Source organism: Columba livia, chromosome 12 (assembly GCF_036013475.1).
Source record: "Columba livia isolate bColLiv1 breed racing homer chromosome 12, bColLiv1.pat.W.v2, whole genome shotgun sequence".
Lineage (NCBI taxonomy): Eukaryota > Metazoa > Chordata > Aves > Columbiformes > Columbidae > Columba > Columba livia.
The window spans coordinates 9240293-9267270 of NC_088613.1; the positions used below are offsets into that span (position 1 = coordinate 9240293).

Below are 26978 nucleotides of genomic sequence, written 5' to 3' on the forward strand. Positions count from 1 at the left end.
GCGGCACCGAGAGCCAGCGGTGCGGGCTCAGGGCTGGGGGCCGGCGGGCCGGTGGCCGCACCGCGGGGCCGCCCCCGAGGCCTGGGCGCGTTCCGCCGCGCTGCGCCGCCGCCAGGGGGCGCGGGGGAGCCGCGGCAGTGGGGACGGTCTCTCGCGGGGTCTCGCGCGCTCGTGACGCGCGGCCACGTGACGCGGCGCCGGCCGGGCCGCTCCGCGCGGTGAGGGGCTCGTGCCGGGCCGGGGGCGGCGGGGCGGGCGGACGGACGGACGGGCGGGCGGGCGGGGCGCTGAGGCCGGGCCCGCGCTCCCCACCGCCCGCGGCGAGCAGGGCCTGGGCCGCACGTGGGGCCTGCTCCCCTCGGCACGCCCGGGCCGCTTCCGGCGCGCTGCGTGTCTGTTTCCCGGCGGCTCGGCCTCCGCCGGCGGGGCGGCCCCCTGGGCGCCGCGGGAGCGCCCGCCCGGCCGCCGCCCGCCATGGCTTCCCCGGAGCCGGTGCCCGAGCCGGCGCTGGAGCAGTGGCGGCAGTACAACGAGACCGAGCGGCAGTGGGAGCTGCGCCGCCGCTTCATCCTCCGCCACCTCCACGGCTACCCCGGCGCCGCCATCGACCGGCTGCTCGCGCTGTCCGTGCTCTGGACCAACCACGTCTTCATGGGCTGCAGGTGAGGCCCGGCCCGGCCCCTGGGCCCCGCTGCCCCGGAGGGTCCCCCGAGGCCCCGCGGGGCCGGCCCGGTGCGCTGGAAGGAGCGGGGTGCACCGGGCTCCCCGGCCGCTCCTCCTGCGGCTCCCGCCGTGTCCCGCTGCCGCCCGGCCCAGCCGCTTTGGAAAGGAGCCCCCGAAGAGCTGGGCTGCAAGAGACCGGCGCAGGAGAACTTCGCTTCCCGGGCAGTTTTCCGCATGTTAGCAGTGAAGGAAAACCGATTTTCTTTGCTCTAATTTGTGCGTGGAGGGGAGGGAGCTGCTGAAAAGTGTGTATGTGTTCTGAAAGTAGTTCTTGCTGTCCCAGTGCTGAGATCTCGGAAAGCGTGTGGTACTGTGCGCTGGCATTGCGGTATCTGTCTGAGGGCAGAGCAGCCTGTGCGACCCGCAAAGCTCCGCGTTGCTGATAGAAACAGACCCGGTGCGTGGAAGAGATTTCCCTCCATCGGGATCACAGGTGCCGTGCGGGAGCCAGCACACTGTGACTAGCAAGGCTGCGGAGATCTGACACTTTTGACGTGATTATTTTTAACTGGACATAAGGCTTTAAAGACAGAAGCAACTGCCTAATGTCCAACTTCAGCAAACTGTGCGGTGACGGAGGAGCTTGTAAACACCGATAGTTTGATTTTTGTTAATGTCACTATCCCAAAGCCTTGCTGGGGAATATTTTGTGTCATTTGTACAGAGCCAAGCCAATGTCTTTAAATGTAGATCTGCATGTTTTGTTATTTCTTTATGGTCCAAGTACTAAACTATTTTGCTCTGCAAGCACTAAAATTGAACATGGTTTTAAAACAGCTTCAAATTCCCAAGCTTTAGTAGTATGTTGAAATTGGGTGTATCTTAAGAGGTAGTCACTTTGGTCCATTAGCTCATCTGAATGTATTTATGTGCCGTATTAATTGAGGGCGGCCTTTGTGATAGTGCTTTTGGGAATCGATGCAGTACGGCGGTTATAGGGTGCTGATAACAGAAGTGAAGAACTATGTGGCAAGATCTCAAATCCTAAAAAATGACGCAATTTAAGTCTGTAAGTGCTCATACCTTCCCTGATGAACGTCTCTACCTGCACCGCTCCGGGCAAACACGAGCAGCAGATTTAGTGCCGGTGCAGAGCAGAGCCCCGACCAGTGGGGACGTTTCCCCACAGCTGGCGCTGTGCAGGGATGTGAGCACAGCGCGGGCATGGCGAACACGCTGCGCGGTTCAGGAGCCATCGGCAGCTTTACTTAGAGTTGTCTGGGGAAGGGAAAGGGCACGCAGCTTTCTCTGAAACTGCCTTTTGCTGCTTGGGAAGAGCTGTTGCTGCTGTATCAAGTGAATAACTTAAAAGATTGAGGTATTCTTGTTGTTTTCTCTTGTTTGTTTGTTTGTTAACATTGGTCACTTGCTAGCTGAAGACAGCCCGTGTGTCCATACAGATCAGAGCCTTTGTTGGTGTGTTCTGCTGGGGGATGATCTGGAGAAAGTCCAGAAGGCTTAGAAAACGTGGTTTGTGAGGAAGGAGTTAAGTGACAGGATTCATTTAGATTAGGGGTCGATGAGAGAAGATGCATGTGTTCTCAGATATGCTAAAGGTGGCTGCAAGATTGGGGGGTCAGGGAGGAGGAAAGCATTATGCTCCAGAGCTACTGGGTTCAGGATAAGAAGTAACATATTTGAGTCACACCAGGGAGGCTCTAGTTAGGCGTAGGAGGTGTGGAATTCCTCTGCCTCCATGCGCAGTCTCCACAACTTGAGATTTCTAAGGCCAGGTTTGATAAACACGTCAGGACTGGGCAGAAATCTGAGCCCCAAACATCTCCATCCTTTGTGAAGACAAGTGGCGCACTCATGTCAAACCTAACGCTGTTCTTGCAGCCTGCTGGCAGAGGACATCGTCCTTCACGTTCCCGTCACAGCTCACAGGCAGCGGCTCTGCTCCCTGCGAGCCAGAGGGAGGAGAAGAGATTCCCACCCCTCGTCCTTCTGGTGGCGGGAGGACGAGGGTATCGGGAGGACGAGGGTATCGGGAGGACGAGGGTATCGGGAGGACGAGGGTATCGGGAGGACGAGGGTATCGCCGCTGCCTGGCTCCCTTTGCTCCGTCCCGCTGTGTCCTCCCCGCGCTGGTTCCGCCGGCGGTGCTGGGCAGAGGCGCCGGCAGGTGAAGCGGCACCGCAGCAGTGTGTGTGCAGGGCTCTCACCCAGGAGTTTAGATGGATCTGATTTCTGCCGGGCCCTCTACATCAGGAGCAGGAAGGGTATTTCTCCAGTGGAGAGTGAATAGGTTTCCAGAGCCCTTGGTAGGCTGAACGCTGGTGCAAGCTATTGCAGTACTTGCTGTTGGGACAGTTGTGGAGTTCCGTCCACAGACAGTGACCTGATGCTTTTTGGCTTTTGAAGGCGAGCACACCACGGAACAGGTGCGAGATTGCTTTTTCTCCTTCTTGAACCCCAGTGTGAAGCTGTCAGAGGCTGGTTTCAGACCAAATTCGTAGGTTCTCTTTGGTTAGAAAGGTTTGGGATTTTTCTGTTGTTCAGCTTCAGCTGTGCAAATGGCTTGAAAACATGTGTTGAGCCCCCGGAGTGACGGGAACCTTGGGTGGCGGGGGGTGTAAGGCCAAGAGAGGCGGGTTGTCCAGGGCTGTCCTGCCCGCGCGGAGCCGCAGGGCTGCACTGGGGGCACGGCTTGCACAGATGGGTGCAGCACCTCACCTCAGCCGCGCCTCGGGGATTTAAAACGTTTCAGTTACAGCTACCAAGCTATAAATCAGTATGGCTTTTGAAAGAGTGGTCAATAAAGGCTGAGCAGCGCCTTTGTCATCTGCCACCCACGATTTCAGTATTGGTGACGTGCGGTCTGCGGCTGCTGACCCAGACGAGACTCCAGCGCCCGTCAGTTGCTCCTGTGCTGAGTTTGCTGAAGCTGCGATGCCCGTGTTGCCTCCTCCTTCTCCGCACCCCTGTGTGCTTTGTCGCATGTTATGTTTTGACAGATAATGTATTTAAATTTAAAACACCATCAGTTTGGCTGCACTGCTTCTTATTCATAAATGGGTTCACTCAGAGCCAGGCAGCTTGTTGGCTGGTGTGCAGCCCGGCTGCCAGCACTGAACTGGCTGCGGTGCTCAGGTCCTGTGTTAATACTCCCGCAAAATCGGGGGGAGCGTCTCCCTTGCACCAGGTGCTGTCTCAGGCAGCTTTAGTTCTCGTTTCGCATAATAAAAGCTTGTGTGTTTGTGTGTGTGGTGCCCCTGTGCGACCAGTTCTAAAGCGGTTTCTGTTGGATCCACACAGATACGGCTCGCAGGTCATGGAGAAGGTTCTTGAGATGGCTGAAGGCATCGATATCGGGGAAATGAGGACGTTCGAGTTGGTCCCTAGCAGGAAGCTGAAGAGATACCGCTCTCCATCTGACAGTGAGTATTTGTGCCTGTGCTGAAGGAGATGTGCTTCCCTGTCACTGGTGGGAGCGTGGGCAGAGCAGTGGCCGTGGGGCTGCCCCCGAGAGCCGGCACGGCAACTGGAGAAGCCGCCACCGTGTACTCTGTAAGACTGCAGCAGTTTTCTTTCCTCCACCCTGTTATGGGTGTACATAATTCATGCAGACATCTCTTTTTGCTTAAGAAAATATAATTTTTAATTCAAATTACCAGGTGATTGATTTTCCCTAGTGATAATGGTAGGGAATTGAATCTATGTGATTAAATATCTGTCTGCCTTTCTTCACTCTGGTGAGGGGTGATGTTCTGACCTGAGAAGGGATTGTACGTGTGCACGGAGATGTGGAGTTCAACTTGTTGAGTTACGGCCTGCCTGGAGCGTTGGCTGGTGTGTTTTGGTGGTGGTGGGTTTTTGTGCGTTTCTTTGGGTTTTGTTTTTTGTGGTTTGTTTTGGTCTTTGTTGGCGGGGCGAGAGGAGTTTGTGGGTTTTTTTGGTTGTGTGGTTGGTCTTGTATTTTCTTTATTTTCTTCCTACTGGGCCTGGAAGAGTCCTGTATATGTCAGCTCAGTTTCTTGGTGTTAGGGACCGATGTTCCAGCTGCAGCTTTCCCAGTGGAGGAAATGCAGTGTGCAGAGAGAGCTGGTGGTTCACTGGCTCCATCGCCAGCTCCTGTCCGTGGCCCTGTGCTCTCCCTGCTCTCTCCATAGCCCTGTGCTCTCCCTGCTCTCTCTGCGCAGGGTGGGCTGGGGAATGCCCACGTGCAGGCGTGGGCTGTGGGGTGAGCGGGCAGCCCCTGCTGTGCGAGGCAGCGTTGGGCAGTAGTTTGGCTGCGTAAAGCACAAATGGTCAGACAGCATCAGCCTCCTCCAGGCCTGCACGCAATCCCTGGCTCTGCCAAAGGTTCTTCCCTTACGGTGACACCCCACAATCTTTCTGTGCTTCCGTGGGCTGGCTGCAAAACTGAGAAAAATACTGTTTTTCTCCCATGTTTTGTCTGTCGCTCAGGCAGCGGCTCTGAGGGGAAGGGTTCTCTGCTGCGTGTTACACAGACAGCGTAAGAGCTGCTCTGCTGGTGAGGGCCTTTAGGTGCTGCTGCAGCACAATCGTCAAAGTACCAAACAGAACAGGAAATGTAAACCTTGCCATAATTCATCACAACTGACGACCGGAGGATTTAATGCAGGTGTAAGAGCTTCATCACCTGATTTAAATATGAAGGCCTGTTCATGCTGTATGAAAAGTGTATTTTTTCATCTGCAATGAGCTAGTTTATGATAAATACACTATGGTAGCGTGATGTCTAGACATATGTATTGCAGACCTATATTAGTGTCATTGGATTAGGCAGCTCATTCCAAGGTGCTGAGGTGGCCTTGTGCTCCTCTGATGGAATTACACACATGTACCACTCAGTGTGTGGGGGTAAGTCTTTCACAGGAGAAGTCTGGTATAACTGTCTTTTAGGTGTAACATTTTTGACTCCCGTTTTCGGCAGTAGCTGTGCCTATCAGGACTTCCTGCCTCGTTTGCATTTTTCTGGTTAAGAAGCAAGAGGCCCAGCAGTACGGTGTAACAGACCCGCTGCCGCCTCGGTGTCACCTGAGGCTCAGGCAGATTGCTCCGTGTTTGGTGTCCTTCAGCCAAGGGTAGTTAGTTACAGAAACAGGTGTCTGTGAACACTGTCTTAGCAGCACTGTGTGTTTGGGAAAGGAGGGTTCAGTATCACTGTGTTCCTCCATCAAATGAGAAAACCTGAAGATAAAGTAGTTTATCTGGGATCATCCCACAGCCCTGCGGCAGAGCCAGAGCTCAGGCTCTGCTCCCACTCTGGTGTTCTCTCTTGTTGGCCAAGGTTTTTACTTCTTTTGGTAGTTTTGAATGAAACAACTACAGAAATGACTGGATGGGTTCAGTGGGCAATGTTGAGGGGCAGAGCAAGTGATTTGGACCTAAAATCCGTGTAACTAAATATGTAGAGATTTTTGTTTGGTAGTTGTGGAGCTGCAAATACCACTGTAGTGACCTGCACAAGAATGAGTGGTCTTGTTTGATCGATAGCGAATGTCTTCAGAGGAAACCTTTTGGTTTGTGGCTGAGGGGAATCCTGTGTTCAGAGCCTGCAGGCTTCCTCTGGTGATCGCTCTGTGATAACATTATCTGCCTCCCATAGCGCACATTGGTAATAGTTTTTTCATTTTCTTCCACCCCATAGGTCCGGAGCCAGAAGAGATTCCTGAGCCGCCCAAAAAGATGGTCCCCAGGTTCCGGGTACGACCACGTTTTGAACCCATACACTTTGTCACCAGTGCTGAGAAGGATGGCAAGAAGGAAGATTCTTTGGATAACCAAACGCAGGAGGTGAACCAGGAGGCAAATACGAGCAGCACAGCACAGCCAGCTGAAAATTGTACCAATTCTTCTGCGAGTGCGTGGGAGGCGGATCCCCGGCTCTCCAACTCGGCTGGGTTTGGCTTTGCAGGCCAGGCAGCAGCAGCCAAGAAGGCTGTGAATAGTGTGGACTCCACCACAAGCAGCACGTTGCCGGTTTCTGTTTCTCCTTCAACTGTGCAGTCTGCATCAGAGACTTTCCCTCCGTCAGCTATAATGCTGAAGCAGAGTTTTATCGAGAAACTGTCAGCAGCTGTCTGGAAAAATCTTGCTAACCCAGATGCAAACACCGGGACTGATAAAATTAACTATACGTATCTTTTGACACGTTCAATTCAGGCATGCAAGACAAATCCTGAATATATTTATGTTCCTCTGAAAGAAATCGCCCCCGCTGACCTCCCCAAGAGCAAGAAGCTCCTAACGGACGGCTTCGCTTGCGAAGTGCGATGTCAGAACGTCTACCTGACCACCGGTTACGCTGGCAGCAAAAACGGGTCCCGGGACCGCGCCGCGGAGCTGGCGGTCAAGCTGCTGAGGAAGCCCGTGGAGGTTCGCGTCGTTCAGCGGAAGTTCAAGCACACCTATCACGAAGACCTGGTGGTGTGCGAGGCAGGCGTGACTCGCCCAGATTTCCCCCCTGCTCTCAAACCCCACGAGGAGTTCATAGTTGCCAACAGGGACTGCGTCCCGATGCAGCCTGGTGCTGAATCCACAAAAGGTCCTGCTAACAGCAACAAACACTGGACTAGTTTCATCCTCACAGAGAATGCCAGCGACGCAATAGGAATCCTTAACAATTCTGCCTCGTACAACAAAATGTCTGTTGAATATAAATATGAATTAATGCCCAACCGCTCATGGCGTTGTCAAGTGTATCTGCAGGATCACTGTCTGGCTGAGGGGTTTGGCACTAAAAAGACCAGCAAGCACGCAGCGGCTGAGGAGGCGTTGAAAATTCTGCAGAAGATGCAGTCGAATATAGCAACCATCAAAGTGACCCAGGTTCAGAAGGTGGGCTGCTCGTCGCGGGGCTCCGGAAGGAAGAAGGACCTGAAGGACCTCGTGGTTTATGAGAACTCCAGTAACCCGGTGTGTACGCTGAACGACACCGCCCAGTTCAACAAGATGACGGTGGAGTACGTCTTTGAAAGGATGACGGGCATGCGATGGAAATGCAAGGTGCTGCTTGAAGATGAATTTATCGCGGAAGCAGTTGGAGTGAAGAAATCTGTCAAGCATGAGGCAGCAGAGGAAGCCGTGAAAATCCTCAAGAAGACCCAGCCAACTGTTGTTAATAACCTGAAGAAAGGCACCGTCGAAGACGTCATCTCCAGAAACGAGATTCGGGGTCGATCGGCAGAAGAGGCTTTCAAACAGAAGATCAAAGAAGACAACATTGGGAACCAAATCTTAAGAAAGATGGGCTGGACAGGCGGTGGCCTGGGGAAAGATGGTGAAGGGATTAGGGAGCCTATTTCAGTGAAGGAGCAGTTTAAAAGGGAAGGACTTGGGCTTGATGTAGAGAGAGTGAATAAAATCGCTAAAAGAGATATTGAAGAGATCATTCGAAACTATGCACGCTCGGACAGTCACATTGACTTGACTTTCTCTACGGAACTGAACATGGATGAGCGGAAGCAGATACATCAGATCGCCCAAAAATACGGGCTTAAAAGTAAATCTCATGGGCAGGGCCACAACAGGTACTTGGTGGTCAGCAGGAAGCGGCGCAAGGAGGATCTGTTGGACCAGCTGAAGCAAGAAGGCCAGGTTGGGCACTACGAGCTCATTATGCCTCAAGCAAACTGAGGGAACGGGTCCCATTTTACCAGAGACTGAGCTTCCTAGGTATTCGATTAAAGAGAGATGCTGCATTTTTCTTGGTGTGGGTTATATTAACGTTAAAGTCTTCTACTTCGTTAATATAATTTCTAAAACGTTAGACATTTAGAACTGACCAGGTTCTCTTCAAGTATATTAGCACAGCCCAAGAGCAGTAGTGCTGTTACTGTATGTGTCTTTGATATTATTTGTTCCTTCACATTTTAATAGTTTTGTAATAGAAAAAAGAAAGCGCATGTCCAACAAGAAGGAATTTGACATCATTTAAAATTTTAGTTCCCTTATTCTTCTTGACCAAGGAAGAAAAAAATGCCTTTTTCCAAAAGAAAAGTACAGGAAATGCAGTCTGGGAAATAAACCTGTATGTAAAGTTGGTATTAATGACAATAAAAATAAAGTTTTATTTCTGGAAAAAAACAGGATTTGTCACACTTGATGTAAAAAAGTGTGAAAACTGCATTTATTAGTGAGAAGTACGTGTAGCGTTCTTGTCTCTGCTGTGTATGTGTGTAGAGATGTCCTTAACCAAGTTTAACACTACGGTTTTATTCATAGATTTCTACCTTGCGTCTCCCACACTGCGAATTACTGAACGCACGTTCATCGTCAGTGTATCGGAGATAATTACAGAGCATTTTTACCTTGGAGCACTGCTTGACATTTGCAAATACCATGGCGAGGTGTGAAATAGCAAAACTGGAGGTAAAGCAGAGCCCACGCTCAAAGATGCTCGTGGAGCTTGTGGGGACTGTTACATAACTTGTTTTTTTTTACTTTGAACATAAGCTCTTTAATCCCAAGCAAAATCAAGTCTGTGCCTACCTATTGCGCTGCTCGTTACTGTACCTGTGCTTGTGTATGTGGAGGGCGAGTCACAAGTAAACTGGTGTTCTCTGCCGAGTCTGGCGTCTCCTGGCGTTTCTCTCCTGGCCCGGGAAGCAGATGTGGAGCTCTGCCTGTGCTGTCCCGCTGGACACGGAGCTGGGCGAGCCTGGGGAACGCTGGCGTCGTGCTGGGAAACAGGTGAGGAGCTGACCTTGGAGCAGCCGAGAGTCGTGCCGAGGGTGATGGGTTTATTGTGTCACCAGCAGGCCCTGCTGAGGATTCTTCAGTGCAAAGCCGCTCCTAATGAAGTGTTTGTCTGTTCTCTGGTTGTGTCTCAGCCATCACTTGTGTTTTTCTGCTGCCTGTATCTGCCTCTCCATATGTTTACATCATCCTCTAGTTTTTTCCCCACCTCCTGTTCTTTCTTTTTGCTCTCAGTGCTGAGGAGTGACTGACCTCTGATGATGATGCAGAATATCCTGGTGCTGTGCAGGTAGAGGCATTTTCATCCCCACAGCGTGGAAAGGAAGAGGCTGCCCTGGCAGGTAAGATTTGCTCAGGAAAGCGAGTGTTCCTCCTCTCTCTGTCAGGATGGCTGCAGCACAGCTTCTGCTCTGAAAACAGCTTCTGAAATAAAAACACCTTGCTGCTGTCTTTGTAGAAAAATAATCTGGCAGGTAAGTCTGGAAGTAGGCTGGTTTTGTTTGGAGTTCTTTGTGCACACTATTCCCTCTCCTGAACACTGGGCTCTAGCAGATGGTGATGTAGGAGTGGAAGGAGCCTGGTACTTACTAGGCAGACATCCCTGCAAGAAGTGCAGCTCCCCCTCCTTAAATTGGATCAGCAGCGGGTCTTCGAGGCTTGGGGATGCTGAGGAGGGCAGCTAGAGCACAGCTGCAGTGTGTGGGTTGAAAAATGGCTCTTTTGGAGGCAGGAGGGTGGCCAAAACGTGACACTGGTTAAACGTGAAGGTGCCTCAGTGTGCGTAGCTGTCCAGGGTGAGGCAGCACAAGGCACTGCATTTCCCATCCTGGAGCTGTGGCTCTCAGCCTTACCCAAGAGGGGTAAACCTCAGGGTGTTGTGGTGTGTTTTGTTTTGTGGGGTTTTTTTTCTGTTGTTATTGTTGGTTTTGTTTGTTGGAGGGTTTTTTGTTTGGTTTTTGTTCTCCAGCTCTGTGCTGCTCTTGCCTCTGCCCTCGCCTCCCCTTAACAGTGCGTTCCATCCCGCTGCTTCTCTGGTTTTTAAGTGACTAGCAAGACAAACACAAAAATAGAGGGACCAATACAAGGGCTTCTGCAACATTTGACTTGGACCACTCAGAAAGGGTTCTGCTTGCAACAGTGGTTAAGATAGTTCTGGTGGTAGGCTTGGGTTTAGGTGGGAGTTTGTGCATTTTGTTTTGCGTTTGTTTGTTTGTTTGTGTTGGTTTTTTCCCAGTCTCTAACTTAGCAGTACAACTAAGGTCCTTGTTGCTTGACCTGCTCTGACTTGGCAAAGTCTTGCGGGTGGGGAGGATGCTTAGGAAACAAACACAAGTACCTGAGGCCGAATTTATTGCACCTTCTCCGCCCCACCGAGACTGAGGGTCCCGTTAAGACACTGTCCATTGGGAGAACATGCAAGTGTAGCTTGGGTAGGACTTGAGTGGTAAAAGGCTGTTCCAAGTAAGAAAAAAAGGCCTGTTCAAGGCTATGAGCTGTTGTCACAACAGGTGTTAACTCCTGATTTAATTTTCAGAAAGAGCCTGGCAGCTTCTCTCTTAATTGTAGAGCTAAGCAGCAGTACCAGTTTTATCTGCCAGTCATTTTAGATCCTGTTCTCCCCCTCCTAAGACAGGAGTAAAACAATTCCTGTATCAAATAATTACTCAGCCTGGTAAATTGCTGTAACTAACCCATTATCACGGGCTTTGGTTTTTAACAGTTTGCTCACACGCATGACATGGTGCTGAGCTTCCTGCAAGTGCTTTTTTTGCCAAGACTAATGGCCGATCCTGGCCTGTACACCCTCGCAGCTCCTTGGCTGTGCTGGCGGCCCCTGCCCCACCACTGCGCAGCTTCTGCCCAAACACAACTCCAGAAGGTGGCAAATATTGCACAGTCCTGCTGTCAGTCTGCCTGGAGCCTGGTCCCGCCACAGCCTCCTGTGGCCCCAGGTAAAATAACCACAGTTATACACCTCTTGCCTATTTATACAATAAGCACTAAGGTTACACTTTATTTACAACTTTTGAAAAATGTACAGTTTCTTACATGGGTTACTTGTGCAAAGTTAAACTCAACTAACAGACCAATGTGCACACAAAAGACACTGGACCAGTGGACAACACAAGGGCAGGTTCCATCCCACACTGCTGCTTAAGGTACTGTATCCAAATGTACAAACTTAGCCTTACAAAAAAAGTGAGTCTGGACTTACAAATGTTTTTGTTTGTTTCTTTTTTCAGAGTTGAAAAAATACTTTCATAAAACTGAAGGGAAACTAACTCAAGCATGCAGCAGTAGCTCACACAAACCACACAGTAATCTACAAAGAGCAGAAACTGCAGAGACTCAAGTGCCTACCCCGTACTTTATTCAAACTTAAGGGGTGGCAGAAAGACAACAAAGGAGAGTAATTCCACTGCTGGAACACTCCAGGATTTACCTCTTCCTTAATGTGGAAGGTCTTTTGCCCAGAGTGCCCCAGCTCTACCTGCTTTTGTCCAGTAATGTCTCAGACAGGACCAGAGAAACTTAATGAAGCAGTCTCTGGAGGCACATCCTTTAAAATGAAATTTAAAAAGGGGGGGTTGATTCTCACCCTAAGCAAAGTACCACAGCTGTAGTGATTTATGTGTATCTGTACATAAATCTTGCATGTGAAGTGCAGAAGTAAATCGCATTCCATGGTCTTCCTAAATACTGGAATTTGAATCAATTTAAGAATTGTTTTATCAGTAAGGAGTTGATAAACCAATACAAAAGGGAAACAAGGTTATTTCTTCATTCAGTACTTACAAATGCAGTGGGGTCTAAACCAACAGTAGAGGTAAATGACCAGCCTGGACAGATCAGCACTTTAGTTAATATCAGTTAAAAAATGTGTATGTATATAAACATCCCTTTTATCAAGCTATACATAAGCATCACTGTGTATAACACAATTACAATTAAAAGCTTAGTGTACACTACAGAAATGCACAATACTGCCCTAAGACTGGAGAGGGACCACAGAAATGAATTCAGCATCAGTAACTCTTTTGCAAGTAACCCAAGTACAGAACATTTGACTTCAAAGTGGGTGCTTTCTGATGTCCAAGGAGAAGAAGCTTCAGCAAGGGAGGGTGGCAACAGCACAACAGCTATTCTGCTTTCAAAGTAAATGCTAGGAGGAAAAAGATGCCTCAGACACTTTGTTTATTTTCCTCATCAAGAGTGTTCATTTGCATCATCCTGGGTCAACAGTCACGCCAGCTCTGTTCTACTATTGCAGAAACCCGTTTTTCATATTCCCTCTTATTCTCTTGGTATAGCTGAGCTGCCTGGCTGTTGGCTGGACTGTTCGGATTTGGCTCATCCAATAGAGACTGTGCAAAGAGAAAAAGATTCTTAGGCACTTGAAAGCATGCAGAGTTTTCCAGCATATTCCTCAAACTACACACACCAAGAAGAGTGCAGAAGTGCATCTAGACACAGGGAAGGCACGCTGCGTTACTCCAGTTGTGACTGGAAGCTTTTGCTGTGCAGGGGACAGCCAAGCAGGGACACCCGAGCAGCGCAAAGGCTGGCTGGGTCCCTTCAGTGACCACCTGCCGCCTGGAGGTACGCATACCTCAGCAAAAAGCACGGTATGGCTGCTATACTGGCTATCGGGGCAAAGAAATAAAACCGTTTTCTGAGCTGTTTTTGTCAAAGCATCCTAATTTCATTCTGCCTTTCCATGCAGAGTTGTTTTACCTGTATGGATGTTAAGATGGAAGAGACATCGTAAGTAGGACTCCAACGATTCTGAAGAATATCCAGACATATACTACCATCCGCATAGACTAGAAAAGGTTCAAGAAGAACGGCTTAAAACAGAAGTTGTACAGCTACTCATTTTTCCCAGTATATAGCCTGATCCTGAAAACCTCCAACTGACAGACACTACAGAAGTCAACAGCATCTGACAGACTTAAATCCAACAAACAAGCCTGTTGGTAGCAAGAGGTGAAGCTTGTCACTGACACCTGCCCAAGGTATTTAAACTCAACATCTGCTTATTCAACATCAAGCTTCTCTGTGCAACTACCACTATGGAATTAATAACAAAAAATGAACAGATTTTAAGGCAAAAAAAAATGTTAAGCTACCCACAAGTGAACCAAATAAAGAATACAGGCAAAAAGCAGTTCACATGTAAGGTCTCCCCAGAAAGTATCTACAACAGTGTCTAGTCACCTTTCGAAGAACCTTCCCTCAGTGCACTTTACCCACACACGCTTACTTGCTGCATTTGACCAATTGAAGCATTTCTTCACAAACCTAATATTTGTTTGGAGGCAAGGAATACATCTCCAGCCTTTAATTACCAAAGCAGGGGATTAAACAATATTGCTATCACTGGCTATAGTTGGAAACTAGCACTACATTTTGATGTATGTAATTCTTACAGGCATTTTGAGAAGAAAAGTGATAAAAGACCACTGTGTTCAGCAGTGCCATTATGCTACGTATGCAGTATGTCTGGAGAAAAGTCCAAGGCACTGCTATTTAACTACAAAATACTCTTCTCTAAGGTTTAACAACAGGCAGCTGAGAGAGAAGAGTGTGTCTCAATATTGTCCTGTAACACCTGAAAGGCAAGAGGGTCCTTTTATTGCCCCTTTGCAGCCTGAGCACTGCTCACAAGTTCATCTCTGACAAGACTACCTAGAACCACACTCAAATTTCGCTTCTAATAAACAGACTTCTTTTACAACACTACAGCATGGTATAACTAAAAAAAACAAACAGAAAACTATGCAAGTACTTACCGTTCGGATGAAACATTTTAGAGACAAATCTAACAGTAGGTGGCTTATTCGGATATTCTTCTGTGAATTCTATTGTAAGTTTGAAAGTTCCTGGAGTTGAAAGAGATATAAGTAAACTTTATCAGAATGAATTTACACAAGGGCTTAATAAGTAGCATCCCTTCACAAGCACAAACTGATACCATTGTGCTCACACATGCATGTTGGGTATAGAATACTGAGTGCTAGGTCCTACACTGATTCTTCTAACTGTCTTCAGAGTTAATGACTAACTCTCAAGTCCCAGACAGTGCTGGTACGAGCGTATCTCCTGTGACTTACTTTTATTGCCAAAACCACCACCCCAGTCAAAAGGTTTGTGTAAGGAAATAAATCTGCCCCTGAGGTTTTCTTCCACAAAGCCTAATCCCAGTGCGCTGCAAAAACAGCATGAGTGGGTGTATAACCATCTGTGTAACAGGCCATGATTTAGCAAGTCCCAGAGACTGGAATACGCTATCATGACAAGGACCTTCTTATTTATTTCCTGTTTAAATTTCAAGAAAATTTCAAGAAAATGTATTTTACTGTAAGGTAATCAAGTCTTATTGCAGAAAAGTAGTAAAGAATGCAGTACCCAAAACAGACACTTTACAATAAAAATTGTTTGCTTCTCACTAAGTAGTCTTCCTTTGAGAAAGACTGAGTGGACACAGAAAACTCTGTAGTTAAATCCCAATCCAACTGTTTTAACAACCTGCACCAATGGAAATTATTCTAGCCCTTCTCCTCAGGCTATGACAATCTGAGAATAAGAAATCTGTCAACTCAGCTGCATAAATACGGGTCCAATGGACGAAGCACTGCTGGCAATTCACATCACTAACCAAGGAACTCGACATGCTCCACTCCAAAACACAAGCTTCTCTTTACCGCGCTGTCGCCTCAGACTGGCCAATCCAAGAGGAAGTTTATGAAGTCCCTGCGTATGCCCAGAAATACCTGAAGCACCTTCACATAAATATACAGCTCTCCGTACAGTCAGAGCTGTAAGGAGCTGCCAGGACAGACATCGCACCTTCTTGAAAAGGCATTCTTACACATCCATGACGGGTATTTTTCCCCCACAACACTCAGTACTTAACTTAAAATTCAGGGGCTCAGATGCAAAGCTCATCATCCTTGCTTTCTACTGTGAGAGAGTTTTCAAGGACTACTATAATCAGTGTATTCATCTGTTTGGCTGGCAAATATGTGCCAACAGTTGGTGGCCAGAGAAGAGATTTTTCAATCCCTTTCCCCTTTTTTTAGATGAGCAAGGACCTGCAGTATTTCCCAGGGACTCCTTCCTTTATAAGGAGACAAACTACAACACTGAGTTGCAAAAAATGAAGGTCATTGCTTTGATGTTCCAGTTTGCATATGAAGACAGAGTACAGATGTTTCAGAGCTTTCCATTCAGCTGTGGGAAGTCTCAACAGCCTGAAAATAAGGTTTTGCACGTTCGTTATTTATTAGCAGCCTAACATGAGAGCAGAGAGCCAAAAGCACGCTATCTTACTGTAGAACAAAAGGGATAAGAGTAGCAAAGATTGTTCAAATTAGCAGAAATCTGTAGTGGGACTTTCAAGCTTTACTTCAGCTAATCCAGAGGCACAGAGCCAGATCTGAGATGAGTTTGAAAGCCAGCACTGGAAAGTATAATAATAACTTCTATCAGCTGCTAACATGAGCTCAGGACCACCTTTCCTTCCCTACACAAGGACAATCCCAAGCAATATTGGCACTTTAGAAATGAATGCTTAGAGATTTGATTCTAAATCTTAAGAGATTCCCAGCTCTCCCTGCCCCAGTTCCGGCTCTCAGCAGCCTCCTTACGAGGCAGGAAAGCAGGCACTTCTGTGCAACGGTGACTAAGCAAGCAGTGGGCTGAAAACTGAGCACAAGCCATCAAACAGTAGAGCTCAACAAGCATACTTGAGAAAATGAATGCTATTCTAGAAAACTGACTGAAGTGGGAGCAGAGAGGGCAGACAATACGGCCAAAAAGCAATAACAAAGGCAGTTTGGCCTTAGAATCCATTTATAAATACTGAAAGAAAGGGAAGCTATCTGGCCCACCAAGACCAGGATGGCGTCACTTCTAACAGAAATGTGAGTGAGTGGCTAGACAGCTTCCAGCTGGAGTAGCTACCTACTCAAATTTCCAAACCAAGACCCAGAGTGGCAATGGCTCTTTGAAAGAGCTCCACAGTACATAGCACCTTGTTGTTGAGCTTTGTTAAAGGACAGATCCAGAGATTCGATGACCCAAAGTCCAAGGGTCACTCACACTGAAAGCCCACACAAGTCAAACATGTATCACAACACACTGCTGGGGATGACGGCTTCAGTGCCCAGTCTCTTCTGTCACTAACTTCAAAGCTTTTAAACTGGTATTCCTTGCAACTTGCTCTAGACAGCCAATTTTAAAACACGAATTATCATTTTTGCTATCATTATTGACATTAGGATCATCGCTGATCTTAGGAGAACATTCTCTTTCCTCTCCTGTACTTACCTTGTTGATCTGTTTCTCCTACTCTTACACAGACAACTCGGAGGCTCCTCCATGGTCTGTGCACTGCCCGACTGACCCGCACCCAGAGCAGCACCCACATCCCTGCCGGGCCCTTCTCACCGCAAGGAGCAAGAGCAGCCCCCTCTGTTCTGCTGTCCATAAAGCAGGGACAACCCCCTGCTCCCCCCACGAGGACACAGAATCCATATTCCATAATCATGGAACAAACCATACAGAAGGCAAACGCCTTGTTTCCTCTGTTCAAGCCTCCTGCACAATCCCAGCAAGGCAGGATATTGCAATAACTGTTAGTTAACTCTCTCCAAGCCAGGAATCCTGCACTAACCAGTGTCAATGTCGTCATCATCCAGCTTCAGAGAAACAGGTCTGAAGCACTGGGAGAGCCTGTGTTTCCATCACTGTGACACCACTACCACTTTAGATGCCACACACAAACAGATTCTTAGAAATATGGTGAAGGGCGGGATAAATATCCCCGGGGTCCTACTGCAGACACCTGCAATTGAATCCTCTTAAACCAGAAGATGGAAGCTATGCTGCTGATCTAAATTAGTAATTGCTCCCAGGGCGACTCAGCCTGTGCGCTTAGTTGTGAAAACACCCTCTGAAGTCTGGAGGCGGAGGGGAGGGAGGGTTGTTAGCTGCATTATGGTGCACAGCACGTAAATAAACATAATTGAACTTAAGGTTTTCAGTTCAGACAAAGCTAAGAAGCCTCAGAAGCTGAGACTAGAGAAGGGCCTCACCAGAATGAGGATAAAGAACAGTAGTTCTCACAATGTTGGAATTATTAGACCTCTAGTTCAACAACAAAAATAAGTCACAGGCTACTTTCGCAATAATTAAGATATCCGAAGTCCTACAGTATCACCTGCAAGTAACAGAGCCTAAAAATGAAAATAAAAGTGAATTCTAAAGAATGCTGCCCTGCAAAGGCTTGAAGAGAAGGATTAGAGAGCTCCAGTGCACCTTTGTCTCACAAGGGCCTTCACAGTTACAAACCCAAACTATCAGCTCAACACCGTTGAATAAAAACTCCCTTCATTTTACCTATATTAAGCTAAACTGCATCTGAACTGTGCTACTCTACTCACTTAATGGAAAAGCACAGCCCAGGTACCAATACACCCTTATCTCTAGGCACCACTTAGTATTTTGTTATCTAGCACAAGGTAAGATACGTCCCAGAGAAAAGGAGATAAGCATGTCCTGCAACACAAGACATATCTGTTTCCCTGAGCGCATACTGTGAAAACACACACTTTCCTATGAAAAGAGCAATCCATCACACACCAAGATTGTATTTTTAATCAACCAAAGCAGTAGGACAGCAGCAGCACTCAAGCTTCTGTTTGAACTTCAAACTGCTGAGTGCAACATGTGCTAAGTATCTGAGATAAAGACACGATGCTGCCACAGCGGAAAGCACAGACAAAAATCACTATCTCAGGGCTCCCAAAAGCAGTCTCCAGCCTTCTGTAACAAAATGGAAATATACGGAAATAAAGCCCTTATAGCATCTGTTACCCCACATTGAGCTGGAAGAGCCTGAACGTGGAAGCCACCTGCATTTCGGCACACTGCCAGGAGACGGCTTTCTGCTCCAAGCAGTGAATCGCCCCATCAGTGGCAGTGCACCGAGCAGCTCTAGCAACCCCCACAGAAGTTTAAGGGAGCCCTTCTTTAAGGTTTACAAGATGAGATAACAGAGTACATTAGCCTACCTGTTCTATTATGCAGTGTTATGGAATACTCAAGTTCTAAACATTATACTTCTGAAGCAGCTACTATAGAAAGTTTCTTAACCAAATTCATTTAAAAAAAAAAAAGTAACTAGAGCCTTTGGAGCTTTCTTAGGCCTGAAATATTTAAAATCTTCAAAACTGTCACAGGAAAAAAAAGAGATCTTCAATTTAAAGGCATGCCCAGAGGTGCTACCTCCAAGGATAAACAGAGGCAAAGGAGTTAGCCAAGAACACCATAAGAGTTAAGGAATTTTTCCTATACTTTTGTCATGAGTCATGGAGATCTAGAATTAATTATAACCTGCACTGAAAGTATCTCAAAAAAAAACCAAAACAAACAGCATCACTGATTTCAGTGAGACAGCAGCTCATGTCTAACAAGTTTTCACAAAGATGTTTAAGTATTCACACAGCACTGGTAAAATTAAAAAAGACAATAAGGCCAGACAGAAACTACCAGGACACATATATGTCACAATAATTTATTTAGTCAGCTTTCAAAGTTAAAAAGTCCTTTTAATCTTTAACCCTGAATTATATCAATTGTAGAAGAATAAAGTAGATGCTTCCCCAAAACAACCCGTTCTGAACTTCCTCAGACATCCAGCCCATTTCCTACTTCAGCTGACTCACATTGGGACTTACTCACTAAACACTTCCAGCATCAGAAAAAACAGAACTGATGCCAAATGACAACGGTTCTATATCAGGTTTTGACAATTCTCCAAATATGAGCATCCCTAAAAACAGGATCCACGGTTCAAGAGAAACACTTGGCGATGCTTAAAATGGTACCTTAAGTTAGGCTTAGGATAGTCAGATTTAGCGATTACAAGCAAGCCCCTACAAGCTATTTTATGTTCCTGTAAATCAACACAGCAATCTAGAGCTACAGCCCGTTCTCCGAGGAAACAAAAAGTCCTTAGGTCCAGCATAGGGCTGTGTGGCCAGGTGAGCGTGCGCCCGTGTCCCCTCCCCGGCCCAGGCCCACACCTGTTGCACAGCTGGCAGCAGTGACACACCGAGGCCACGTCAGAACGCAGCCGGTTACCCCGAGAAAGCCCCAGCCGTACTCACCGTCCTCGAACGGGGTCCCCTCGGGCCTGCGGGAGAAGCACAGCACAGCGTTACCGCGGGCAGCCCCCGGCCCGCCGCCCCCGGCCCCCGCCGCCGCCCGACTCACCCGAAGATGACGGCGTTCCACACCATGATGTTGTTCTCGGAGGGGGCCCCGCTCACCCCGGCCGGGGGATCCTCCTGCAGCCTGCGGGGCACACGGAGCGCTCAGGAGACAGCCCCGCCGGCCGCCCCTGCGCACTTGGCGTAACCCAGGCAGGCGGCCGCGCTCCTCTGCGCAAACAGCGTAACCCGCAGGCAGCCGGCGCAGAGCGGCGCTACGCAATCAGCGGAGCGCGCCCTACCCCGCCGCCATGTTGTGCTGCCCCCCTCCTCCCCCGGTAGAGCCGGGCCCTTCGTCCCCCGCCCGCCCTCCCCTCAGCCGGCGGACTCGGTACCTCTTGAAGTCCCGCATGAGGCGCCTACGGGCCGGAGTGGACATGGCGGGCTCAGGGTTATAGATCACTCATACACTATCAGAGGAGACACGGAGCGCCCAGAGACGGCGGCGGCGGCAGCGACGTCCGACCGAGACAACGGCAGCGCTGGCGACCGGGGCGACCGCGGCCTCTACCACCGAGGCGGGCGCGGGGGGAGACCCCGGACTGCACCGACTCCTGCGCCGGCTGCCGGGCGATCCCGGGATGTACCAACGGCGCGAGGGGAGGAGGCGGAGCCGGACGTCGCTGAGTCCCCAGCCTCTACCACCGCGGCGCGGGGGAGGGGGGCGGTGCCTAGAGCAGGGGGGCTGTACCAATGGCTGTGGCGGACGGGGGTGGAACGTGCCGCTGACGTCACGCAGCGTCACGTTTACAGATCATCCAGTGGTACCCGTGTCGTGGGCGCGGCCACCTTGCGGCGGGGTCCCGTCCGGCCTGGCCCCTGCCACAGAACAGAATAAGAGAGGAGGAAAGCATTTTTACTGATTCCCCCCCCACACACACACCTTGTTTTATTGTGTTTAAAATTGTTGGCCTAATCATGAAAAGAACTCCTAAAGAAGCAGCCAGGAGGGACCTTAACGCTGAAGGCCAGCACTTCTTCTGGCAGAACTGCATTCTGCTCCTTCCCGGAGGAAGAGCTCTCTAACTTCTTTGCTTCACCTGTTGCTATTTTTCATGTACTGCCGCCATGGAGGGTCTGGCTGCATCTTCAACCACCCATCAGGCAGGCTTGTCATCCTCAGACAGAAGAAACCCCACCTGCTGGCCCCAGGGACCCCTGGCGCTCAGCTCTGTTACCCTGCACAGCAGCCTGGCAGAAGCCAGCTCACCTCATCCCCTTTTCTCTGAGCTCAGAGCAGAGAGATGACACCACAGGTGTGGGATTTGGTCAGTTGGGCTCAGCTGTCCCCACTGTGTCCCCTCCCAACCCCTTGTGCCCCGCAGCCCACTCACTGGTGGGTGTGAGGAGCAGAAAAGCCCTTGACTCTGTGTGAGCTCAGCAGTAACTAAGACATCTCAGTGATATCAACACTGCTTCCAGCACGAATCCAAATACAGCAAAGAAAATTAACTCTACCCCATCCAAAACCAGCACCACTTGCTATGCTGCACGTTCTGCTTCCACAGAGAGTTTCTTCCAAGGGGAAATAATCTCTCCCTTTTTAAATAGCCTTTGAGAGTAAAGAATTTCTCTCTGCTGTCTAGAGAGGACTGGATAGGCTCTGTTTTTCTAGCTTCTCCTCACTTGGAACTTCATGTAATACAGCCATGTGGGGAGGTGGCTTCAGAAAAACACATGGAAGACACAGTGAAGCTGAAAGAAAATTATAAAAATAAAAATACTGCTTTCAGAACTGCACTGAAAATCTGCTCTGGACCTTTCCTGCTCTTACGCAGCCTATGCAATAAGAAAAGGATGAGCTCTTGGTCCTTGTCAAGACACTCTGTTCAGTGCCTTGCCTTAGGTACGCAAGGGATCCCCGCTCACAAGGGATCCCCGCTCACAAGGGATCCCCGCTCACAAGGGATCCCCGCTCACAAGGGATCCCGCTCACAAGGGGATCCCGCTCACAAGGGGATCCCGCTCACAAGGGATCCCCGCTCACAAGGGATCCCGCTCACAAGGGATCCCGCTCACAAGGGATCCCCGCTCACAAGGGATCCCGCTCACAAGGGGTCCCCGCTCACAAGGGATCCCCGCTCACAAGGGATCCCGCTCACAAGGGGTCCCGCTCACAAGGGGTCCCCGCTCACAAGGGGTCCCCGCTCACAAGGGGTCCCGCTCACAAGGAATCCCCGCTCACAAGGGGTCCCGCTCACAAGGGATCCCGCTCACAAGGGGTCCCGCTCACAAGGGGTCCCCGCTCACAAGGGATCCCGCTCACAAGGGGTCCCGCTCACAAGGGGTCCCGCTCACAAGGGATCCCGCTCACAAGGGGTCCCCGCTCACAAGGGGTCCCGCTCACAAGGGGTCCCGCTCACAAGGGGTCCCGCTCACCAGCCCATGACGGTGGCCCAGCCAGCGCTGGACAGAGCAGCCTGATCCCGCACGTGAAGGGCACCAGTGCCCCCGCTCCCCGGGGCTGGGCGCACCCCTGTGCCGAGCTCAGCTGAGCTTGCTGGTTAAGAGAAATGACGCCAGGCCTAAGTTGCGCTGTTGTAACTTGCATTTACTGCGCGATCACCCCGGGCCGGGCCCCGCGCTGCCGTTGCCCCCGCGGTGCGCCCCGACATTGCCCGCGCCCCCTGCCGGCGGAAACGGCCGCGCCTCCGAAAAGCGCGGAAAAAAACAAGCGGAGAAGGCAGGAGCTGTCGGCAGCTCCCGGAAAACCCTGCCGGGGCGGAGCCGCGCCGCTGAGGGGCTGGGCCGGCCGGGAGGCCGCGCTGCGCGGCCGCCATGCCGAAGGTGGTGTCCCGCTCCGTCGTCTGCTCCGACACCCGCGACCGCGAGGAGTATGACGATGGGGAGAAGCCGCTCCACGTGTACTACTGCCTGTGCGGGCAGATGGTGCTGGTGCTGGGTGAGCCGCGGGCGGGCGGGCCGGCGGGCGGGCCGCGGGGCCGGGAGGCGGCGGGGCGCGGAGGGCGGGCTCCCGTCCCGGGCGGGTTGTTGTCCCGGCCCCGCCGCCAGCCCGGCCCCGCCGCTGTCCCGCAGACTGCCAGCTGGAGAAGCTGCCGATGCGGCCGCGGGACCGCGCCCGGGTGATGGACGCCGCCAAGCACGCGCACAAGTTCTGCAACGCCGAGGAGGAGGAGTGCGTGTTCCTGCGCAGGTGCGCACGGCCGGGGCAGGGGCAGGGGAAGCGGCTGCCAGGGGCCGGCGGGCCGTGGCCCGGCAGCGGGGCCCGCTGTCCCTGCGCTCCTCACCGCCTCCTCTCTCCCCAGACCAGAAGGCATCGAGCGGCAGTTCAGGAAGAAGTGCGGCAAGTGAGTGACTTTTGGCTCCTCAGCGACTTTCAGAATCTGTGAGGTCATCACAGGAATCCAGAATCTGCGTTTCCACACAGCTACGTGTGTTTCTGTTTGCAGGTGTGGACTGCTGCTCTTCTATCAACACCAACAGAAGAATGCTCCCGTGACATTCATTGTTGATGGGGCTGTGGTCAAATTTGGCCAGGGTTTTGGGAAAACAAACATATATACACAGAAGCAAGAACCCCCCAAAAAGGTAAGCTGCTTTACAGAAGTAAAAAGGGCTTTCAAAAAGGTGTCGTGAGTAAAACCACTTAATGGTGGGGCCAGAGTGGAGAAAAAAGAAAGAACCTCTAAACAATTCAGTTTGGTGTCTTCTCCCTGTGTGCCTCGAGTTTTCGTTTACAGACGTCACTGCAGCTTGGAGTGCTAGCACTAAAGGAACACAAAATAAACTTGGAAGTCTAGACTGTGCCTGATGTTTAGCCTCAGTTGCCAGAAAGTTTCAATTTGTGAGCAGGTTGGATTGGTAGTCTGTACAGTGATTCTCAAAATCTGGCTCATCTTTTACATATTAAGTGACTTTAATAATGACAGCTCTAAGCCCAGAAATCGCTGGGGATAATTCTCCTTTGGCACCCATAGCGTTCAGGTAATCTTAACAGCTTGCATGAGAAGCCTTGGAAGCTTTGAAAAAGTGGAAGTAACAAATGGCACAACTGTTACCAAGGGTTTACAAAATACTTTGCTTCTCAACCAGGTGATGATGACCAAACGGACAAAGGACATGGGCAAGTTCAGTTCTGTCACAGTGTCGACAATTGATGAAGAGGAGGAGGAGATTGAAGCGGTGAGTTTTGTCCGCCCCTACTGACAGTCACATCTGAACTGTCTCAGCCTGGTTAGAGCCAGGGATCAGCTCACCATTGGATGAGGTGGTGTTACTTTGGGGTTTGCTGTTGCAAAATGACTTTGTATGTTTCAGAGGGAGATTGCAGATTCCTATGCACAGAATGCAAAAGTGATTGAGAAACAGCTGGAACGTAAAGGCATGAGCAAAAGAAGGCTACAGGAGTTGGTGAGTGTTAAACACAAATCCCCAGTATCTGTTGGCTTTGTATACAAGAGCTATCTTGCAGATAGGACTACAAGTATAGGGAGGTTCTGGTACACTCATAGGTAACTTGTAGCTTTGTGAAAGTGACTTGTCCTTTACAGGTTTTATAGAGATGTTCTTGTAGTCCTCCTGAACTTAAAGCCGTATGCCATTACCTATAGAGCTAACTGAAGAGCAGCCAGCAGAGCTTTTGCAGAGAGACTTTCCATGACCTGTTGGACAAGGGAAGGGGAAACCAGGCCATGGCTTTGCCAACCAGAGCACCCCTTGTGCCGTGCTCTCAAGCCTGCTTGGCACAGCAGGTCTTTGCCATGAGGCATCAGGGCAGATTAAGGCCTTTGTGAAGGACCTGCCAGGTCAGTTGCTACTGGAAGGGTCACTTGAATTAATGGCAAGAACATCACAGCTGATCTTACCTGCTGTGACATGAGTGGTAGATGAAAGGGCAGGGGGGAAACGTGCAACTTCCCCCTGAGGACAGAAAGTATGAAATAGTCTCCTGTGCAGTTAGTCATGGGCTTTTTTTGATTTTAAAGGTCGTTGTCATTTTGTGCCTCAGGGGAGGAGGGAGTCAGCAGAGCTAGTTCTCCTCCTGGTGTGAAAAGCTTGCAGTGGTCAAACAAGAAGTCAAACCTCACTGAAGGGAAACATATCCCGACATAATTTCCTTCTGTCTTAATTTTCTTAATCAGGCTGAGTTGGAAGCCAAGAAAGCCAAGATGAAAGGAACCCTGATTGATAACCAGTTCAAATGAACGCTGCACATCTGCTGGTGTTTGGAGACAGGAGGAGGCTACCAGGAGCTATCAGAGATCTGTTAACAAAGCACAGCAGGAGACAACATTCAAGGGCAACGTGCTGCATCCATTTTGGAGGATGAGTACCTCCGTCATAAGTTATACTGCAGTACCAATTTTCATCATTTCAGCAGGACTGGAGACTTTGCTGAAACTGCAGTTAGAGACTCAGCGTTAGAGCAAGTTGTTCCAGGCAGAGTATTTACTTTTGGGAGAATCTTTGCTGGATGCCTTCCTGAGTTCAGTGCACCTTTAGACACCTGTCTTTTTATTTTGGTAGTTTTCAAATGTGTAGTATTTCCATGAGTGTATTAGAACAATAGGTCAACTGTACAACAAATAAATTATGACAAAAGTGAGCTCTGTGCCTGTTGTTCATTTTGTTATTTTAAATGTGTCCAAAACGTGCAGCAGCCCAAGAGACCTGCCATTCCAACACAGTGGGGAACGACTCGGCTGCAAGGCTTGGGGATGACGCCGCTGCTCGCCCCGACCAACAGGCAGGCTGTCAAAGCACAGGCTTGGCTGTAGCTTGAAGTCTCAGCTCCTACTGAACACTGGAAAGCTGTAGTTGTACTGAATTACACTGTCCAAACAGATGCTGCCTGATACAACAACATGAAATCCAACTCTGGTTTAAACTACTGAAAACAATAACTGTGTATTATACCACTGAGTGCAAAGATATAGTTGGAAGCTACTGATAGATTGGTGATCATTTAGAGTAGAATACAACTGCATGTCTGAACTAACCTGTTCTGCAAAACAGTATTCAGAGTTGTAAAATGTGAAGGAGAAGGAAAAATTGTTTCGGATGCAACAGCCACTAAGGACTTGGATAAAGACAACATTAAGATTTGCTGTGGAAAGTACCTTGTTTGGGAAATAATATTTTGTGTCTACTGTGGGATGTAATAACAATGCTCTATAGCCTTATCTTTGTTGCTCTACTTGGGATTAAATACCATGTTACAGATTTGAACTAAAATAGATTTCCTAGGGTGTTCTTACTCTATGACGAATCATAAAATAATGTAAGCAATGAACAAGATGATTCATCTCCCACAATTATGGAAGACTTCCCATAATCAATAAAGATTTTCCATCTGGCTTTACAACCCTCACAGGGAAAACTCAGATCTGCTTACCCAAAGGATGTATCCTTCGTTTCTTTGGGAAAATAAGGTGTAAGGAGCGAGCAAACTCTGTTGCAGAGCTGCAGGCTGGGATGCATCAGTTGTGTGCAGATTTAAAATGCACATTTTCCCACTCTGTGTCAAAGTCAGGCCCCACAAGGGTACACAGACCAGGTTGGTAAGGCGTCTCAGTCCCTCGGGAATGTTCCTTAGACAGCCAGTCTAAGGAGAAGAGTCTTCAACAGCAGACCCGCTGCTCCAAGGAGACCAGCTCAAAGGGGGTTTCTGGCAGGCTCCATTTATACCCCATCTAGTTGAATCTCAGCTGTGGTCACTTATGGTAGGTGTCCAGAAACTTCTCTCAACCAAGATGTCTCATTGGCCAAAGGCCCTGTCTGTCGACCAAGGGGTCGACATCATCACAGTGGTCCATCAGCCTAGAAGTTTCTGTTGCTCCTGGGGGGAAGTGCTTCTGCCACAGGTGGGACACTCCATTGCAAGGCCCTGCGAGATCCAGGCACCAGCCCCCGCGGCAGGAGCTGCAGCATGTGCACTGGAGAGCACTTTCACACAAGCCCCTGTTTCCTCAGAAGCAGGTTAACTCCACGCGATGCAACCAGTTTCTGCTCCTCCAGCCAAGCTGCGTGTCCCTGGGGCTCGGCTTTGCCACGCTCAGGCCCTACACTGAGTTGTGCCAAGCGCTGGGCACGGCTTAGAGGAGGTCAGGCTCAGTGGCGCTTTGAAGGCAGAGATGTGAAGGTGGAAACATGACACAGAAATGTGGCCTCATGCAGGTAGAGGGAGCCTGGGGCTGCCCCCCTGCCTGCCACGAATACCCTGAGCTGCTGCCCTCCCCGGTCAGTGCCTGACCCCACACACATCTCCAGCAGAGGAGGGAGCAGGGCAGCTCAGCCCTCACACCCGCCTCCTCGCCCGGGCAAGGCCCAGAGCCCTGCTCCCAGCTCTGC

General features: G+C 49.8%; 3 protein-coding genes across 3 annotated transcripts; 2 read left to right on the plus strand and 1 right to left on the minus strand.

Annotated features, from left to right (window-relative positions):
* The first annotated feature begins 208 nt into the window (after positions 1 to 208).
* NKRF (NFKB repressing factor) lies at positions 209 to 9261 on the plus strand. Its single transcript, XM_065077787.1, has 3 exons — positions 209 to 662; positions 3982 to 4103; positions 6341 to 9261. Exons 1-3 carry the CDS (start codon positions 475 to 477, stop codon positions 8326 to 8328), a joined length of 2298 nt encoding a protein of 765 aa, XP_064933859.1. The 5' UTR covers positions 209 to 474; the 3' UTR covers positions 8329 to 9261.
* A 2107-nt stretch (positions 9262 to 11368) lies between these two features.
* Positions 11369 to 20326, minus strand: UBE2A (ubiquitin conjugating enzyme E2 A). The gene is made up of 6 exons (XM_065077799.1): positions 20003 to 20326; positions 19672 to 19752; positions 19566 to 19591; positions 14184 to 14273; positions 13126 to 13214; positions 11369 to 12755 (listed from the first exon to the last, which is right to left on the minus strand). The coding sequence occupies exons 1-6, from the start codon at positions 20044 to 20046 to the stop codon at positions 12627 to 12629; spliced, it is 459 nt and encodes a 152-aa protein (XP_064933871.1). The 5' UTR covers positions 20047 to 20326; the 3' UTR covers positions 11369 to 12626.
* Positions 20327 to 22387: 2061 nt separating this feature from the next.
* STEEP1 (STING1 ER exit protein 1) lies at positions 22388 to 25233 on the plus strand. The gene is made up of 7 exons (XM_065077796.1): positions 22388 to 22569; positions 22704 to 22821; positions 22934 to 22975; positions 23078 to 23216; positions 23721 to 23810; positions 23946 to 24038; positions 24770 to 25233. The coding sequence occupies exons 1-7, from the start codon at positions 22446 to 22448 to the stop codon at positions 24830 to 24832; spliced, it is 669 nt and encodes a 222-aa protein (XP_064933868.1). The 5' UTR covers positions 22388 to 22445; the 3' UTR covers positions 24833 to 25233.
* Positions 25234 to 26978: the final 1745 nt, after the last annotated feature.

What these genes read in the sequence shown, in the direction of transcription:
- NKRF (XM_065077787.1), top strand. Translation starts at nt 475, where the DNA reads ATGGCTTCCCCGGAGCCGGTGCCCGAGCCGGCGCTGGAGCAGTGGCGG. An exon ending in CACGTCTTCATGGGCTGCAG is followed by an intron (nt 663 to 3,981) that starts GTGAGGCCCGGC and finishes GGATCCACACAG; the next exon opens with ATACGGCTCGCAGGTCATGG. An exon ending in ATACCGCTCTCCATCTGACA is followed by an intron (nt 4,104 to 6,340) that starts GTGAGTATTTGT and finishes TCCACCCCATAG; the next exon opens with GTCCGGAGCCAGAAGAGATT.
- UBE2A (XM_065077799.1), bottom strand. Translation starts at nt 20,046, where the DNA reads ATGTCCACTCCGGCCCGTAGGCGCCTCATGCGGGACTTCAAGAG. An exon ending in CTCATGCGGGACTTCAAGAG is followed by an intron (nt 19,753 to 20,002) that starts GTACCGAGTCCG and finishes TGTGCCCCGCAG; the next exon opens with GCTGCAGGAGGATCCCCCGG. An exon ending in TGGAACGCCGTCATCTTCGG is followed by an intron (nt 19,592 to 19,671) that starts GTGAGTCGGGCG and finishes CTTCTCCCGCAG; the next exon opens with GCCCGAGGGGACCCCGTTCG.
- STEEP1 (XM_065077796.1), top strand. Translation starts at nt 22,446, where the DNA reads ATGCCGAAGGTGGTGTCCCGCTCCGTCGTCTGCTCCGACACCCGCGAC. An exon ending in TTCAGGAAGAAGTGCGGCAA is followed by an intron (nt 22,976 to 23,077) that starts GTGAGTGACTTT and finishes TTCTGTTTGCAG; the next exon opens with GTGTGGACTGCTGCTCTTCT. An exon ending in AGGAGGAGGAGATTGAAGCG is followed by an intron (nt 23,811 to 23,945) that starts GTGAGTTTTGTC and finishes TGTATGTTTCAG; the next exon opens with AGGGAGATTGCAGATTCCTA.